This window comes from Catharus ustulatus, chromosome 4 (assembly GCF_009819885.2).
Source record: "Catharus ustulatus isolate bCatUst1 chromosome 4, bCatUst1.pri.v2, whole genome shotgun sequence".
Taxonomy (NCBI): domain Eukaryota; kingdom Metazoa; phylum Chordata; class Aves; order Passeriformes; family Turdidae; genus Catharus; species Catharus ustulatus.
Window position 1 is genome coordinate 75888885 of NC_046224.1, and position 18876 is coordinate 75907760.

The 18876-nt window shown below is 42.8% G+C and overlaps 1 protein-coding gene across 18 annotated transcripts in view; it reads right to left on the reverse strand.

Annotated features, from left to right (window-relative positions):
- Positions 1-2537: 2537 nt before the first annotated feature.
- MICAL3 (microtubule associated monooxygenase, calponin and LIM domain containing 3) overlaps positions 2538-18876 on the reverse strand; it is a 159028-nt gene continuing 142689 nt past the window's right edge. For 15 of the 18 annotated variants that reach the window (XM_033056897.2, XM_033056882.2, XM_033056889.2 and 12 more), the window contains 4 exons: positions 10878-10943; positions 8463-8562; positions 7488-7561; positions 2538-7403 (listed from right to left, as the gene is read on the reverse strand). In XM_033056897.2, coding sequence (XP_032912788.1) covers positions 7219-7403; positions 7488-7561; positions 8463-8562; positions 10878-10943 — 425 coding nt within the window. In that variant the 3' untranslated portion in view covers positions 2538-7218. The remainder of the gene's footprint in view (positions 7404-7487; positions 7562-8462; positions 8563-10877; positions 10944-18876) is intronic. The other 3 variants (XM_033056886.2, XM_033056883.2, XM_033056898.1) reach the window with 1 other exon arrangement.

Genomic DNA, 18876 nt, shown 5'->3' on the forward strand with positions numbered 1-18876 from the left:
CGGCATTCCTGCCACACTTTTCTTCCTAACATGCCCAGTCATGGTGCCAGTGCCATAGCTGACCTTAGGGTGCTTTTTTAAGTTCCTGGGATTCTCCAAAACAAACTGAAACAATTCTGACTCGGGTTTCAGTCATATTGGTCAACGCACTGTGTGGCTTCCCGCTAGGAACGGTGTTAAAATTTCAAGGAACTGAAGTTTCTGTTTCCTCAAACTGTTAAGGTTTGCCCCCTCTCTCCCATTTACTCAAAGTGTGTGGTTGGGTTGTTTTTTTTTTTGAGAAAGTGCTTTGAGGTTTTTATATCTTTTTCCTTCTATTGTCTGAGCAATATGAAATATATATTTGTATAGAACACATGAAAAATAAAATACAGATGTTATCTTTTGCTTACAGAAAGCCACATGATCCCTTCAGGCAGAAAAGCACCACACACTCAGCAGGTTAGGAAATACAAGTTTATCCACTTTCCTGGTATCTGAGGGCATTCACACTGTTCCTAAGGTGCCAAGGCAACACAACACTTTTTCCAGAACTGGTTTCTGGAGCAGGGGGGATTTCTGTTCCTTATTTTGAGTGCTGTGTAAAAGGATGCAGGCTAGAGAAGGAGGCAACTCCTCATCTTATCCCTCAAGTACTATCTGTAAAACGAGGCATGGGGCCCCTTCTTCCTTGTGGTTCCAGGGGACATGCAGCCACATGCCAGCACTGCTGCTTTCACCCATTGCCACCTGTAGAGTCATTCTTCTGGTAACTGCTCCATTGCTGCTGATGCTCAGAATTTACAGCAGGAAGATATACTCAGGACCTGCTGGAATTCTTAAGAGATGTGTAGCCAGAATCCTTACAGAATTCAGTTTGCATTCTCTAATATGTGGGACTTAAAAATGCAATTGCTAATGGCCGTCACAGCACTGATGATGAGGACTTTTCAGAAAAAAAAAAAACCTATAAAACATGAGGGAAGGCAGAATGGGAAGGGATTGTAGGCATGACTTTCCCTTAGCTATTTTTCCTGACAAGTTACATTCATTGTCTTTAGCCAGGCTGAGTACAGTCAGGAGGGCTGTACAAGATAAAATATATCTGCTGCTGCCAGAAAGAGGCTCTGCATACTTCTGAATGAGCCCACTGACAATCTTCCTGCTGTGCTTCCAGGGGAACATTCACCTTCCCACCTCAGTTATTCCATGCTGTTCCTCACCTCTGGACAGAAGGCAAAGAGCTGGAGAGGGGTTGTGGTTCTGAGCCAAGGGGAATGAGGCAGAGTGGGTGAGGCAGAGTGGGCATGCAATGCCACCTGTGGAAAGGTGGCATTCTTCAGATGCTTCTGAAGGCTACTGTCATTACCAAGGGAAAAGAAAAACAGCAGCTGTCACCAGGCTGGGCTCCTGGGGCAGGATTTACTTGTTAGAGGGTCTGTTTGTGGTACAATTTCTTAGACACAGCTAATCTGTGCAGAAGCACTCATCTTGGAGGGCCAGCATAGATTTTGCCCAAGCTAGCAACAGATAAAGTTCTTCCTAGATCCGTTGTTCCATCCAGTTTACAAAACAGCAGAATGTCTTTGTTACTAATTGGGATTGAGGACTAACAAATTTGCAGTGCAAATTAAAAAGCCAGGATGAAGTGTTGCAAACAAGACTGGTCTAAGCTGTGGATGTTAGCCCATCTCCCGTGTCCCACAGTCCAGCAGTCACTTTCCAGACACTCATTTTTCTTTTGATATCAAATGAGAAGTCCTCATAGACTGGTGAGAGATCAAAAGAACAAGAAGAATTGTAAGGTTTGAAATGTACTCAAGGAGCTGCTGCCCTACTGAGTTGCACAGACAAGGCAGTCAGTGCTGTCATTTCTGCCACCTCCTGCAGCACAGCCTGCTGGCCCAGCCTACAGCCAAGGGGAAATCCGATGCCTGCCATCCTCTTGCTTCACTAATAGGTTTCCTTTTATCACACCACCATAGGAACAGCGGGGTTTATCCTTTGTTTTTGAAATGGTTGCGTGGGCAAGGAAATTAAACACATTGAAAACACATCACTGTTTGGGATTTCCCCGGCTGGGATTTCCCCCACCATCCTGTATGAAACATCTGCTTCTAAAAAAAAAAAAAAAAAAGGCAGCAGAGAGGTTGACTGTTCAGAACTCTTCAGTCATTGTTCCATTCATTAACTGATCAGATATTCAGGCTAGCACTCCAATCTGAGGAAGTGAGCTTCAGCTACAAAAATTATATCCTACTTTCTACAACCCAGTTTATATTACCTTTATTCCTTCTTGGCTACTTACTGTAATTTCTCTTCAGGAAGACTCTGAAGAAGCGATGTAGAATATGTACATGTAGTGGCAGTTCTTTGCATCAGATAATTCATTCAGTGGCTGAGAATGAGCCAGCAAAAGAGAAATTGAAGTCATGCTCTTGAACACCCAGATTTATCTCTAGATCACCTCGATCACCTCCTCTCAGGTCCTCATCAATCATCAACCACCAAGGAAGTGGCAACAGAGGAAAGAAACTGTAGCACCATCAACAAAAAAGTAAAAAATAATTAATGACTTTATTTTTTTTTTTTTAGTTCAGTTGGCCATCTGAGGTGCTAAAATCTCAACACCAATGAAGCAAGTGTGCATAAAAACAAACAATAAAACACAACCAAATAGAAGAAAACAGGCTGGAACAGAGTTGGTTTTGTACAGGTAGGGTATTTGCTTTTCTGTTAACGCTCCATACATGCCAACCGTAAAAGCCTTGAACAATCTGAATATCAGAGTTCACGTTCATACAAAAGGGAAGATGCCAAAGCAAACTCCCTTGGCCTGGACTAGACTTCACACACACACGCATGCACCCACAGATACAGATTATTTAAATTACTGCAATGCCATCAGAACATGGCATCCTCCCCTTCACACCTGCTTTCAGTGACATCCTCATCTGCCTGCCACCCTGCCTAGTACCTGCCAAGCAGTCCTTGAACAATCCAAAAGCAGCAACTTTTGGAAAGCATCTCATCTCTGTTACTTTGCAAAGGTCAACAGCCAGTGATCTCTTTCTCTATGAACTATATACAGGCTGGTTTTTAGTAGAGCTTTAGAGCTCTCTTCCTTGCAGACAGTGATAAGTGAAATTCCCATTGCAGCTTTTCAGTTTGTACACAGGAGATTTTACAATGCAACACCGCTCTCAATCCACCGGTGTGTGGTGTAAACACTTAAAGGAAAACTCATTTTAGAAGAATGTTAACCAAACAAGGTGCAGCTGCTCACAAAAGGGAACTGCTGGCTGCTCTAGATCATGCTGTCTAGACCACTTAGAATATTTCATAACATTCAGGATTAGGATGTATAAAAATATTAAAACCCACCAGAGTGCACACAAATGTGGTGACTAGCTCTACGCAAGCACCGTGTTCTAACAGAGGCCTAGGCATTGCACAAAACTCAGATTCTTGACTGTGGGAGCACCCCAAGGATCCACTGGTGCCTTTACATACAAACAAATATTTACAGAAAATGCAGAGACGGAGAGAGAAGGACAGACTTTTTAAACTTGCGGTTTGCTCTAAAATATGTTCAGCAATGCAATTTATAACATGCCCTAGTGAGACAAGGGGGCATTGGTTAACTGAAAGAAGGAATATGTCTGAAAGTTGGAGCTGAAATGTCTTGACACCTCCCTACACGTTAGTTCTCTGAAGCTCAGAATTTTACAGCCGGTTGTGACTTTTAATGAGAATATGGTTAAAAGGAACAGAACAGTTTAAAAAAAAAAAAAAAAAGTACTGTGAAAAGAGCAGATTAGTTGTTCTGGCAGTCCTCACTCTCCCATCTCCATTTGCCTCCTGGGAGCTTCCTTCCAGGAGCTGGTGTTCCCCTCTCTCCCCGAAGAGGGCTGCTTGCCCCATCCTCAGTGTGCCCATTTCTAAGCAATTTCTCAGGTTCCAAGCTCGGCTCTCTTCCCACCTGCCCCGGGGCAGGACCGTGTCACCTGGGCACAGCCACCCACCTTGCGTGCCCACATCTCGGGAGCTGGGGGTCTCTTGGCTCTCCTCACACGGGAAATGGACACACATCATTGAATACACGTGGCTGAGTCAGGCAGCGCCAAGAGCTACAACATCCTGCTTGGATTCAGATACAAATGAGGAATCTTGTGCTCACAAGACCCTTCTTCAGCTTTAAAAATACAAAATTTGAATTAAAAATATTCAGAGTAAAAAAACCCACTATCTGATATGCAAGTCGTATTCATAAAGTGCAACTGAACAGCAAATAACAAGTTGTGCCTTTTACAACCATTTTGATAAAGAAAGGCCTTTTAACATTCCCTTTTGTGTATTTTAAATCATTTTGTGAGTGCGATGTTAGCTCTTCATTTTCATCCTCACTGTCGGAGGCCTTCAGCACAACCCAGAGAGTTCAGGGTTAGGATATGTGGGTTTTCTGTGCAATAAGGTATTACACCCTCAAGTGATGTCACTCTACAGCATTGCAAAGGTCTGGCCAATGTCCCCCAGCACGAATGGGAAAAGAAACCATCTGATGTCTCTTCTACAGGACTTTTTTCTGTTCTACAGCTCACATTCAGTGACCTTTGTTTACAAGTTAGATGTGGTCCATGTACCCAGAGCACTGTAAAATAGACTGAGGTCAATTCTCTGCACAAGTCAATTTACAGTAATCTTTCTATCTTTCTTCCCTCTTTTTGCACTCCGGTTTCCACTGGCCCCCTCAAACTGTGTAAACCACTGCCAGTTTGACTAGGGAAGCAGGCCCTGCACCAGCAAACAGGAGGGAATTCTGTTTGTTGGAGATCTTGCTGGTAAAGCCAACACTCTGGGATGCTGGTATGGCAGGTGCCACTTGCTAAACACATACAGTTAAAAAGTAGCACTGCAGTTGCCTGTCTGTCTGCTTGGTTTCACAAGTATCTGGATTTAATTTGTAATGCCTTTGCATCAAACACTAGGTGGAATAAAGGGAGAACACTTTGGGTGGAAAACGTGCGTTTCCACAGTTAGCAAGCAGCACTGCTCAGAGTCCCCGTGGACATTCCTACCCATCCTCCCTCAGCCTGGGGCATTTTCCCCAGTCAGAGGTGAATTCAAATCATAGACCTTGGCTTACAGGAGACTGCTCTGAAGGAGGTAGCGAGCCAACAGCAAGAAACCATGCCAACTTCTGTGCCAGGGTCAAAGACTGAAGAATGCTCAGCCCTGCTGGGGTGTGCCTCGCACCGGCAGTGTCAATTCAAGCTGGAAGAGTCAGTGCTCAGGAATGGGACATGTTCTCAAAGATGTCACAAAGCAGGCTTGGTACTTCTTTAACAGGAAAAAAAACCACAGTCAGCATCCCAAAGAGGAAAACCCTCTGGACACATCATGTGATGGATGGGACGCATCCCCAGTGCACGGTGCTGTTTCAGCTCTGCAGGATAGGTTGAGGACACACTTCGCTCAGGGAGTCTGTCCCACAGGGAATGGTGCTGAGCTGCTCAGTGCATATCCTGCTCATCAGTTGTCATCTGGTTACAGTCAGGATCCTCCTGGCTGAAAAGCAGCAGATTCACTAACTGGGCCAAAAGGAGCTTCTTCCAATAGATGCAGCAGGAAATGTGCTATTTTTTTGTTCTCATGGAAATCCCTCAAACTATGTCAGAACTGTGAGGATCCCCTCTTTCAGTGAGGAAGAGACATATGGGATATTTCTACCTCACAGTTTTGGCTTTCTTGTTATAAAAATGTAAAATTTAAATAAATATAGGTTTGTTAGTCCAAAAGAGAGAATCTGGGATGTGGAAGAAAAGGATGCTAAGAACACAAATAGATTCTTAAACTCCATGAGTGCACAGGATTTTTTCATAGAGGAAAACTCCTAGGGCAGGATGCATCCATGGGTACATAAAGGCTGCCCTTGCTGTGAAGCAGGAACTAATCCGCAGTAGTGTCTTTCTCTAACAGAGTTAAAACACCCCCTCAACAATCAAATATGTGTAACAATCAAATTATTAATAAGAACACTAATAAATAGCCACAGGTAACAACGTCCAGTAATTTTGAAGTGGAAGTTGTAGGATGCAGCAGGCACACACACCCATCACTCATCCAATTTTTTCCTAAAAGATACAAAAATGAATCTTCTTTCAAGTATTAAAAAAATAAGTTAATTGACATAAAAGGGTCAAAGTGACTGAGGGCCCAGGCAGGTCTTAAGCTTTGTTTCCAATGTGCAAAAACAAAATACAGAGAAAAAAAATAATACAAACACTGAAAAGTCTTAATGATGGTTCGGTCACTTAAGGGCTTCTCCCTCTTAGGGGCCAAATAACCAGGGAATGTTGCCTGGGAACACCCCTGCCCCAGCACACACTTACCACTGTCCCACAGCAGTATTTTCCAGTGTCAAAACAGTCACAAAAACAAAACAAGGAAGCCCACCAGCCTCTGAGCTGTGGTCATGAAGACTAAGGCCAGCAGTAGCTGTCTCTCCAGTGTGCAGCAAAGCAGATGGGCATCTTCCCTCTCTCTTCTGCTCCCCTTGTTCCCCGCAAGATGATTTAGGAGGCTAAGGTAGGGAAAGAGTCCACTGATGCCCACTTCTCTCCAAAAACCAAGAAGCAGAGAGTTCCATCACACATAGCAGTATCTTCTCTGCCTTGTATTTCTTCATATCCATGCACAAGGATCAACTGCAGGTTTCTTTGGTGGGGAGGAAGACTAAAGCAAAGAAGGTGTTGCCCTGGGCTTCTGGAGCTCTCTTGGACAGCTGACTCCACTGCTACAGGTTGCTGTGGTTTTTCAGGAAGGGTTGCCACTTCCCTCCCTTTTATTAGAACTGGTGTAGTAAAAACGGGAAAGGAATGGACTGCCTTAAATCCAATGTAGTTAAGGGAACTTCTTCCCCTTAACCTCCTTCCCCACACATGGATTATTCCCCCCTCCCTCCTACCATACACATAAAATATGGTCCATCATACAGGACCTCAAGGAGACTCCACAGTCTCAACTCATTTCTTCAACTTGGCTTGCAGACATGTAAAACTTAAGCTTCTGGAACCCATACACTTATCAAAAGGCTTCTAAGTGCTTCAAACCAAATCCCTGCATGCTGTTGGACCTTTTGGAGGTTTCCCCTTCAACATCTTCCTATCCACGTAATTCTGGCAAATTCAGGGTAGGCCAACTGGACAGCACAGACCAGCAGAGGTAAACGTGTTAAGCTCAGGACCAGTTTAAGCTGAAACCTTTGGAAAGCATGACTGCCTCCAGGTCCTTGTCTTCTTCTTTTTCTCGAAGCCGCTGCTCCTCAAGGAGAGCCACAAGGGAATCTCTCTGCTCCACTACTTCAAGCATTTCATTGAGTATCCTCTTCTCCTCTGAGAGCTCCTCATCTGTCTTCAGATGATCTACAGAGATATGAAAAACTATCAGCACACACAAGGCTAGAAAGACACACATACAATCCATGAAATACTCCCTTTTGCTCTCACCTTCTACTGCCATCCTCTCACGGAGTTCCTGCTGCAGTCGACTCTGCCGGTCTTCCAGTTCCAGCTCCCGAGCACTGAAAGGAAAAGAGCAGAAATCCAAGTTCCAGGTATATTAAAATACTGCATACGATGCCTCATACTCATTCTCAGTTTCTGCTCCCTCTCTAGATATCTCCTGTGCATTTTAACAATCTCGTTTGGAACAGCTCTTAAATAACTTAAGATATAGAACTGTATCTTTTAAAGATTTCATTGGACTTTCAGCATTTCAGGTTCTTTACCTTCAGCTAGAAGTGCAGGGTCAAAAGTGCAGCAAGCTAAATAAAGAGCGGAGTCAAAGAGCAAATAGATCTGCAATACCTCTACCTATCCCCTGCTACTTCCCACTCAAAACTCAAAGTTACTTATTAACAAAGTATTTATTACTTTATGTCAGGACCTTGGGACTTGTCTGCTTCTAAGGCTATCAACTTCCACATTGCTTAGGTGAGTTGACACACTCCGAAATGAATTTCAGTGAATTTGCACAATGGGCACAGAAAAAAATCCAATTTCTTTCACAGGAAAACGCCTTTACCATCTGAGCCCACATGAGAGGCACTGGAGTCCCACTAGAGGCAGAAAAGAGGGCCACATGGCAAAGGTGACTCAACTAAATGCTTATGGCTATGCTTAGAAGACAATGTCACCAAAACCAGGAGTCCTGCATTATTTCTGCATGCTTGCATAAACAGGATGTGTTTTACACAAGAACAGCATGATAAGGGCTCACATACCTGCACTTCTGCATGTGCACACATAATCAGAACTTTCTTCCCTTACCACTATTCCTTTTTCTACCACTCCAAAATATAGGTGGATTTCTATCTCAGCCTAAGAGGCTGCTGACCTCCTGGCCTTACAGGGAAGACAATACCGATGAATTTTCCACTACTATTTATGACAAAACCCCCATTTTTTGCCACATTCACTCACAATATCATCAGTTCAGACTCATAGCGAACCAAGGCATTCTTCTCCTGCACCAGCTTGAACCACTCCTGCATCAGCCTGGGGTCATCCTTCTTACCCATGCCTGCCAAGAAAGAAACCTGGTAAATTTTCAGATAACGCCCTGCAATCCTTACAAGCCCAAACTGCAAAAACAACAATGGGGCAAAATGTGCAAAGAAAGCCGAGCAAGATGCTGCCAGAGCACTCCCAAGCCAGGTCCATTCAGTTTGCCTACAGCACTCAGTTGAGTGGAAGTCACCTCCAAAAGGATTTTCTTCTCTTTGGAGCCTACATTTTTTTTTTTGTTTGTTTCTGATATTCTTGTGATTACTTGTTTCTTTCTTACTGCAGAAAGCCCAAATTCCTATGAGTATTTAACTTTTCCTTTCATTAGAAGAATTTTATAGATGCTCATGTCAGCTACTTAAACATATGCTCATCAGAAAAGGATTCAGTTGCCACTCCATGTGTTTTACCTTCATTTTCTTCAATTCCATGTTCTCAAGATTTTCTTTTACTAGCCAATAGTAACATCTTGTCTCTTCTTTTTTCAACAGTTAAGTAAATCTTTTCTGACTGCTCTGCCTAGCCCCACACATCTATTCATCTTGAAGATCCCCCTGCACAGTGAACACAGAAACTAATTCTACTGTACTGCATACCAGAGCTAGAAAGGAAAGGAAACCCCAGACACATTTGCTAATAAGAAAGAAGAATAAAGAAACCTTGGGCCTTGACCACCTAGCACAGAACTCTTAGCTAGTCCTTTTATTTTAGAATTAACTCCTAAACATATTCAATAGTCCACTGATGAGTCTTGTGCCTGTCAGGAGTCATGTGGAATAAATGCAGAATTCTTTTCCCAAAGCCTTCTGTTGATACTTAGCAAACACAAGAACTTATCAAGGAGGCTCCTCCTGGCAAGCTCTTGATCTGGGCCACTTATTCCACACTGAACCACCTGCATCTGAGTGCTGTGATTGACATCAGACCCCATCAAGGCCAGGGGCAACATTCCTGCCTATGTGAAGTAGAAGCAGGAGCAAGGCCTCAAGTCAAGCTCAACAGCACTTCTGGATTGCTGCATCCCATCAGCTCACACTGCACATGACCTAGGCACCCCAAGGTAACTAACATCCCTGGCTCTGCTTGTTATTATGGATGCATACACTCTACATCAGGAACAAAAGCTCTCAAACAGTCCATCTAATGCTGAATAACCAAGCAGTGACCTTCCTATTTAAACTCTGAGACACAGACACATCACAAATACAACATTAATGGCTACTCAGACCCTGCCTCATCCCCAGTTATGTCAGAGAAGTGCTGCCCTCCAGTTACACAAGGGAGAGCCTACAACCCCTAGTAAGATGCAGCTTGGGCTGCCTTTCACCTGCCTTTGTCATTCCAGCCCCTGGGGGAATACCAGACTCGGTTGTGCCACCCTAAGAGCCCCTTTACTGGATTTGATCCCAGTGTGTTGCTCAGTTCCGAGCATTCCTTTTGAGCATCTCTGCACAATATGCCCACGTGGGACAGGAAAGGGAGACTGTGCATGCAGATGTCCAGTGCTGTGGCGCCATGAAAACACTGGGAAGTCTCCCCTTCCTTTCCGATGCCAGGATGTAGAGAAAACAAATGCCTCTAAGGAAAAAGCCAAAAACACAATGCTACTGACCTATGAAATAAGTAAGTATTTTGAAACAGCCAATGAGTAGAGGAATAATGGGAGGATTGGAAAGGGAGCACTGACAACTGATGTGAGGGAGCACCATGGAAAGCAGGTAAGTGGTTAGCGAAATTACACCATGAACACACATAAAACAACCCCTTCCCCATGCCTTGGCAATGTGAACTCTACAGCAAACTCCATTTGGGATAGTTAAAGAATGCACTCAGCAAGACAGATGAAGGAAAACTAGTCTAACTTGAGGCCTGTTGGTTTTTAAATTTCAAGGATGTTTTTCAAATCAGTCCTTATAAAGACACAGTATGCCTTTAATCCCTATATGCTAATTAAAAAGCCATTATTAATTAAAGAAACAGATTGTCATCCCTTACCCCACCTTCCAAACATCTTTCAGGAGGAATAGAGAAATTGAAGCCACCAAATGAAAACAGAAACTTTTGAGTGTGACACTTGTGGTCCCACAGCTGCTGCCCACAGTCCCTCCCAGTCACTGAACCTTCTCTCTTGCACAGCTGGGACCAGCAAAAGGGATACTGTACCTTTAACAGCTTGCCACAGGCTCAGAAAAGCTGGTTACCAGGTAGCCACACACAGGGTTTGGGGACACAGCAAGAAAAGGGCTGGGGGCCTTGGTGACTAGCTGACTAGTGGTGCTATGAGAGCCCAGTTGTGGGCAGGGAGGACAGGGGTGTGTGAGGTTACATTACCTTCGTGGGCACAGCAAGGGCAGAAGGAGAGAGGTCTACGACGTGGTGTCCCGGCATTGGGCTCAACTTCAATAGGACCAAACGAGGAAGAGGAAGAGGCAGGAGAGGAAGAGGAAGTTGGAAGTGGAACGGAAGAGGAGGAAAGGGGTGAAATAAAAGACAAGCAAAGGACAAAAAGCGTAAGAGTGAGAAAGAAAGGAAACACAAGAAGAAAAGAAAAGAAAAAATACAAGAAATGGAGAAGCAGAAACAAGGGATACAGTCTACAGATGAATAATGTCCCTAATAAGCACAGATAACAGGTAAGAGGTAGACTGAGGTGCTGGTGAACTCTTACTGAGCTGTACAAATACCAGCCAGGAGGCTACTGTTACTGCACTTTTCCTAATGTACACTTTTCAAGTGCAAGGTCTTTAACTGAAAGGTTTGTGACCCAGATGTCAGGACGAGTAGAGACATACATTTGACCTCTGCTGATAAATGTCAGATTTCAAGCAGGGTTACAGTAAGTCTCGCCTGCATGCATAAGACAACACCTGTAAGCAGCCACTCTACCTTAAGCTCAACCAGGACCATGCTCTTATCACCGTGGCAGCATCCACTGATGGTGAAAGTGTCTTTTGTAATGGAACAGAATGTTTCCAGACAGGGAACATCACAGGGAGAATCTGATAACCAGGGAACCTGCCAGGATCTACTCTGTCAAGTGTGCTGAGTACACATGTACCCCACCAGATTGCTGTGCTTAGGGGGGAAAGGTTTTTACAAGGATAAAGTGATTCACATCAGGGTCTGCAGGGGCAGTGACCAACTGAGGACTTTGCAAAGTTAAACCAGTCAATTTAAAGCTCTCCCTTGGTGTTCTCATTCCACAAAGCATTTTAAAACTCACAAGTCCTGTTAGTATCAGTGACTTACTGAATTTTTATCATCTTTTCCATCAGCCAGTGAAGGACAAACATTTCTCATGTCTCAAAAGGTTCAGCTGTTTTAACACCAAGAATTGGCTTTTCAGTGGTACTTAACATTACAGAAATAAACTGTACGTAGTAATCAGTATTACTAATAGTTACAGGAGAATGTGCACCAGGGAGATGATGACCTCTGAAACATCAGAACTACCAGAATGGAACACTAACTGGGCTTAGGGCACAACTGCATTTATAAAGAGGAGGCATTTCTGTCTTGGGAAATGGTATAAACTCCACAACAACAGTATGGCAAGAACACACTCATTTTGGAGAAGTCAGCAGAGTTTGATGTTTGTGGTTCAGAAAAAATTCTACAAAATTAAAATACCAGTGAAGTGGGAAGGCTTTAGAAGGGACCATCACAGAACTAGACCAGCACATGGAGGACACACTGGAGCAAGAGGGAGAGCACACCAGCTTCAAAGCCCGTGACTGAGCAGCACAGCCTCCTCAGAAGAAGAGACCTCTGTACTGGAAGCAGGAAGGGACAACAACAGGAGAGGTGCCACAGCTGGCCATAGGACAGTTACAAAGAAAGCACTGTACCAACAAGAGTTGAGATCAAGTACCAGTACATTAATTATAGCTGTTCTGAATTTTCCAACTTCTTAATCTAAAGTAGAAAAATACTAAGGCTTTTTTCCTACAACTGCCATTTCACAGATCAGGTTACAACAGCAAAACATGAAAAACCCCAAACCACAAAGGTACAGTGAAGAATATGCTGCACATAAAGCAGAGCATTTAGTGCATGATATCTGTTAAATATTTTTTATTTCCCACCCTATCTTATTAAAAACCAATTCTTTCTGATAAAAGCTTTAATACTCTGACTTGGTCTAACCACTATTTTGAGGGTGGTCAGGGAGACGGAAATTTAACTGCATGGAAAAATCGACTTCTTATAGGGTTTGAGATTTCATTCAGAACTGAGGGCTGGAGGATTTGATACATTCCAAGCCATGGACATAGAAACTTGGTAAGCAACTTCCAGTTTCCCATATTTGAGCTGAAAATAAACACCCAATATGTGAAAACATGATTCATCTCATTGTGAAATGGCCACAAGCTACTAGCTTTTGTCATCAGTAAGCAAGTGAGAGGACACTAGGAGAGTGTCCATCCATGGAAAGAGCATCTTTGGTCTCCAGTAAAAAGCCCCTGGGATCACATGGCACCTGACTAATACAGAACTTGCACCCCCCACAACTGTATTTTCCTCCCTTGCTCTTAGTTATCTTCCCCCGCTTGTCTAAAGAAAAGTTGTCCTTGAATCAAGTTACAAAGTCCATGGTATCTACACGGCTACTAGAAAAGTCAACACGTTTTTCAGTAAGATAATAAACATAACCTTTGCAATTAAGATGCTTTCCAGATACTCTAGCTGTAAATTACAGTTAATTACCTCAGTGAATACAGGTTATGATCATTGCAATTACTTTGGAAACAATTTCTGTCCAAAGTAGGATGATTAGCAAGGTTTTAAAAAGTCTTCCTCATGGATCAGAGATCCTTAACAGCAAGAACAAAGTGCAACCTGAAAACTTACTTCCCGTGGTTCTCCAAAGCTTGTTTCATGGTTTATTGCTCCAAAAGCCATTACTAATCCCATAATAATTATTACTATTACTATTGAGTTGTTCAGAGAAGATAAATCACCACTTAGTAGTCTCATTAATTTTTAAATAGGATCATCACTGGACATGGAGCCAGAGCCAGACAGGGAAAAACCCATTTGTTATGAAATTAAAGAAACCTCAACAAACCAAATCCCTCTTTCTGTTTAAGTCCTTCACCACCAAAAATATACTGACATAAATCTTCACCCACAACATGGAAAAAGCAACAAGCAGCAGCAACACCTGCTGAGGAAGTTTGTTTGGAAGGAGCTGATGAGCAAGAGAAAAACCATTTTTGTCAGCGTTCCCTTCTTAGGTTCCTCCTGTTCTGCCAGCAAGAGTTTAAGGTGTGGCTATAGCCTCTGGACAGAAAATCACCAGTTTTTTTTTCACCAGAAGGATAAAGCTTCCAAAGCTGTCACGAGTTTCTCCCTTTCAGTGCCACAATCCAACTCTTTTTTTGGGAAAAGCCTTGCCAGCAGAGCTCAGCAGTACAAGCTACTGGCAAGCCAGAGCATGGTTTGGAGGCAGGAAATGAGTGTGCCCCAGTTTCTGAGCACACTGAACATTCTCAAGAGGCAGAAGCTCTGCCTTGCCCACCAGACACTTCTCATCAATAATGACTGGAATTACCTTGCTTCTGTGTAAAAGAACGACCTTGTTTGTCACAGTACTTTTGAGAGATTGCACACTTGGCTACAGTGGTGGAAACCAAGAGCCAGGTCAAGAATAAATACCATAGCTTCAAAGTATCTTCACAACAAGGACCAGAAAACGTACAGCCACTGTGAAAATATACCTTCATTTTCCCTGTATATTGTTGTTTGTTACAGAAGCCACATGGAACTGTAGCATTCTTTTCTGATCGTTATTAACCTGTTGATTAAAGAGCAATTCTTCTGTCCTGATTTCTGAAAAGTGATGAGTGGTTACAAATTAAATTTACTTGAACAGATGTACCACAGACGAAGTGGGATCACATCCTTTGTGAGCTTTGCATCCAAAGACTTTGATTTTTATATTGTTGACTAATCATGGTTTGGAAAACAGCAACACCAGAGAGGAAATCCAGCTCTGAGGCCAATCTCAGTTGTGGCACTTGCCATACAAGCTAAAAGCATGACACTTCAGAAATTTATTCTGCTAATAAACTTCATCCTCTATTTATCGGGAAGATTAAAAGCTCTGATTTTAAATCAGTGCTTGAAATATGAATCACTCCAAAAGAGTTTAGTAAGTCAAACGGCATTGATCACAGTAAATGCCTTCTTTTTCACCCTTTAAAAAAAAAAAATCAGGTTATGGTCAGAAATCCAAGTTACTGAAAAATAAAGCATTGTAACTTTACTATTTGGTGAAGTTGCTCAACAGCAGCATTGTTAAAAACCACGGATACAGAAAGTCAACTCCTGGAGGACAGCATTCACAGAACTGCAGGTTGAGAGCAAGGATTTTGACAAATGTTCTGCAAGCACGTCACAGTTTATTAAGCCTGGGTCAAACTCAATATCCTCTACAGTACAATCACTAGAAGAAGCCTGGGGAAAACTCACAGAGCACTGGATTGTCATGCAAACTGAACCACTTTTATTTATCCAGCAGAAGGGGGTGGGGGAAAGGCAGGGAAGGGAAGGGAAAAAAAATAGGGAAAGCAATGGTTGGAGCAGAACACACATACAAATGACTCCACAGAAGCCTTCTGCTTCCGCTAGAACTTGAGGCAGTTCAGAATGCACTCAATGAATGCAGTCCTGCACTGACCCTGTCTCCCAAGACTGGTTTTTTTGTATGCAGAAAGAAGCAGGTAAACGGCAATTCCCTAACAAGTACTGGTACTTAACAAGTTCTGCTTATCAAGTGTTCTTTCCTGCTCAAAATTTACACCAAAGAAAACAAGTTACCAATTCACTTCAGTGTCAAAAACAGCTGCAGACTGCAAAAACAATGTTTATCTTAAAACTCCACTCCCCTTCCAGAAGAACTGTGTTTGCCAAGAAACAAGAAATAGGACCGATCCCACTTGAATATATCAGACTGCAGCCTTGCAGAGTTAGACCTGCAAGACTTCAAAGGACACAGTAAGCTCAAATGTTTTAAATAAGTTAAAAAAAAGATGAAGTTGCATAAGGCTCTTGTCAAGAAGGGAGAACATCTGTCTGAAATCCACACTATCAAATGCATCTGCTCTCTTGCCTACATCCTTCTTGCCTCTCTTGGTACACTCCAGAAAAAAAAAAAAAAAAAAAGCAAGATGGGTGTGTGTGGCTGTTTATTTAATGATTCCCTGCTGGGTGCAAGGAAAAGGAAGCTGCTCATTTGAATGCAGAGGAAACTGTGGAGATGCTTTCCAGAGACACACAAGGAGCTGGGTTAGGAGGAATTGAGGCTGGGACTAAGGAGGCAAGGTGACTCATTGAGAATGGACAAAGGAGAGGGAAAAAAAGGCAAGGGATGAAAGGAGAAGGCAGGACCTAAAATTTACAGAAAAGTAATGTTGGGCAAAAGAGGGAGGAGAGCCCAAAAATTTTGCAAGAATCCAAAGGCTGGGATTTAGACTGGGGAGACTGTGTCAGTGGGAAGACAAGACCAGGAGTAGCTAATGGAGAGGAATAGGAGGTCTGAAGGGTAGAATGCCAGGATTTCTTTGTCAAGAAGGCAGGATTAAAATTAAATGCTGAGAATGAAAATGGAAGTGGGGGGTAAGGAGCTCTGGATGAAATAAGACAGGATCAGGACAAGGACTGTCTCAAAAGAGAGGAAAAAAGGACAAAGAATACATATCCATCAGACAACTGCACCCCTCCACTGTCTGGCTCAGAATCCATATTTTCAAGTCTCACTATTCCAGTGCTGCCAACAAACATCTATAAAATGCACTGATTGTGTCCCATTTCCTCTCCATAAGGACCCAGAAGATGACAACCTAGTGTTGCTACCAATTATTCCATAAGGACATGAGACAGCTCTCTGAAGGTCATAAATCTCCTGATGTATCAATATAATATAAAGTCTTAATTCCAGTTGCTTTTGCAACCCTTGTAATGTTCTTTTAACCACATCACACACAGGAATAATTACTCAGAATTGAAATGTGATCATCGGTAGCATGAAATGAAACATCTGCGTTACAGCAACAGTACAAAACATTTCAGAACAGGAAGAGAGGATTATGACATCTGAGCAAAGCAACGGAGCCAGCTAAGATAGCAATCTGTAATCCTTCACATTGGAAGTTGACCAGGATGTCAAAAGTTATCACTCCCCTTGCAGAAGTTGTAAATATTACCAGTTTGCAGATAACTTTCCAAAGTGCTTTGCAATTTTTGTTAATATTCTAGGACAGCACGACTAGAGCCATGGCCATGCCTCAGAGACACAGGTTGCAGATAGAATCATGAACTGTGCAGCATCCAAGCTGCCTGCAGTGCTCAGCAGGACCTCCAGGGATTTAAATGGCACTCCACTCAGATGCAGCATCCTGCACAGACATGTTAATCTCCAAGATGAGCTCTGTATCTGCCACTTGAGCTGACAAGTATCACCACAGCCATGTATCCCTTCTGGCAGAAGTGTTCTGGCAGGCCCAAAAGCAAATATAAAGCAAATTACAGAGGCAACAAAATAATACTATAAAGCCACATACTCCAGGCTATACTGGATCACTGCATTTAAAGGGATACTGCCAAATATAGTTTTTTAAAAATTTGTTTTGAAAACAGGGTTTTTGAGATGAGCAGAAATTTGAGAGAGTTTTAACATGTATCAGCTGATTTTCAAATAACCATGAATACTGCCTCTGACTGCTGGAAGCCCAAGTGACTGAGTCACCATATAAATAAAAGCAGCCTGATCAAAAATGACCACTCTGAGATGACTAAGCTCAGAGAAATGGAAAAGCAAACACGCAACAGTAAATTCCATTTCCAATCAAGATTTTCTGCAGCACAGCGCATTTTTTGAAGTGACAGTGTCCCTTTAAGTGAAGATGATGTTGCTCTTCTTAAAGCCACTACAAGTGATTTGGATGGGATCGCTGTCTCCAAAGGGGCATTAGGAGCAGAGGCAGGAGGAGGGAGAGGTGTAGTGGAGATAGCATTAAATAGGGATAAGGATCTGTTAAGTGTAACTCAGCATCAACCCTTTTACAGCTCCTACTCTAGGCACATATGAGTATAGGCCAGCCCTGGTGGATAGAACCATGCAGAGGGTTTCAAAGTCTCTCTGCAGGAGATAGCCCAGGAAAGAATGCCAGAGGGACTGAACAGTGAATGAAGCACAGGGCTAGCAGAGGACTGTCACATCAAAATCAGCACAGGGGAACTGAGCAACAAATTAGATCTACCAAGGAGGAAAGCCTTCCATGCTGAAACTTGCACTTGGGTGGATATTCTGAACTCAGGTGGATGTTCTTCAATAAAAGCCTATTATGCCACAAGTAACTCACAACAGATAGGTACAGGTAGATACTATGTGGGACAGCCTCCCTGGAGCAGGAAAAAAATGGCTGTTAAAAACCTAGACAAGATTATATTTGGAGGATCAAATCCAAAACACCATGAGATCAGGGAAGACTTCCAGTGATGTGTCTTGGATCAGGCCTAGAACGTGTGGATCTTTCCCTCAGCAGAGTTGGTCTGCAGTGCAGTCCCTCAAAAAACCATAGCTTAGATCAAGCAACTTTCTACTCAGAAAGATAAACGAAATAAGACCCTCAGATAACAAGGCACCTGAGCAGAGTTTGCTTTCTCTTGGATCTGCTGACAGACAGACATGTTCACTTCCTAAGAACAGATTTTGGGTGGTTAAACTTGCAAAGGAAATTTTAACTTTCAAGACAGGCAAACGCTAATCAAATGTCATTTGCAACTCAAAAGTTTATCACCTACTAAGGGACTCAGGAAGTAACATTAATTAAAGCAAGGGCAGAACCATGGTATAGAGTGAGGACCAGATTCTTAAGTGAAAATGAGAACTAAACACTGTAATGTGTGTTTAGCACTAAATGGGGTATTAAAGCAAAAGCACAGCAAGGAGCTTAATAGCTGTGTAATGATGCCAACTGGATTCCAGCAAAAAAATGACTGGGACTCTTAACAGCAGATTTTCTTCTAACCTTACAGTAAGACAAAACAAGAAAGAAGACCTATCTGTCATCTGCAAGTGTTTTCAAAGTCCCTTGAGGGAGCATTTTTGTTTTGTTAGATCAACAACACACTGGATTTTTGGAAGAAAAAAACAAGCCTAAGAAGGGCAGAGGCAATAGCATGACTAATCTGTGACAGTGCTGTTTGCTCTTGCTGTTCCCCCTTAAAATACTTTCCTAAAGAAAACGTCAGTGATACAGCTGGACTGCTCAAAGGAGAAGTAAAAAACCAGAATTACCTTCCACTGCTAGCAGGGAAGGTGACT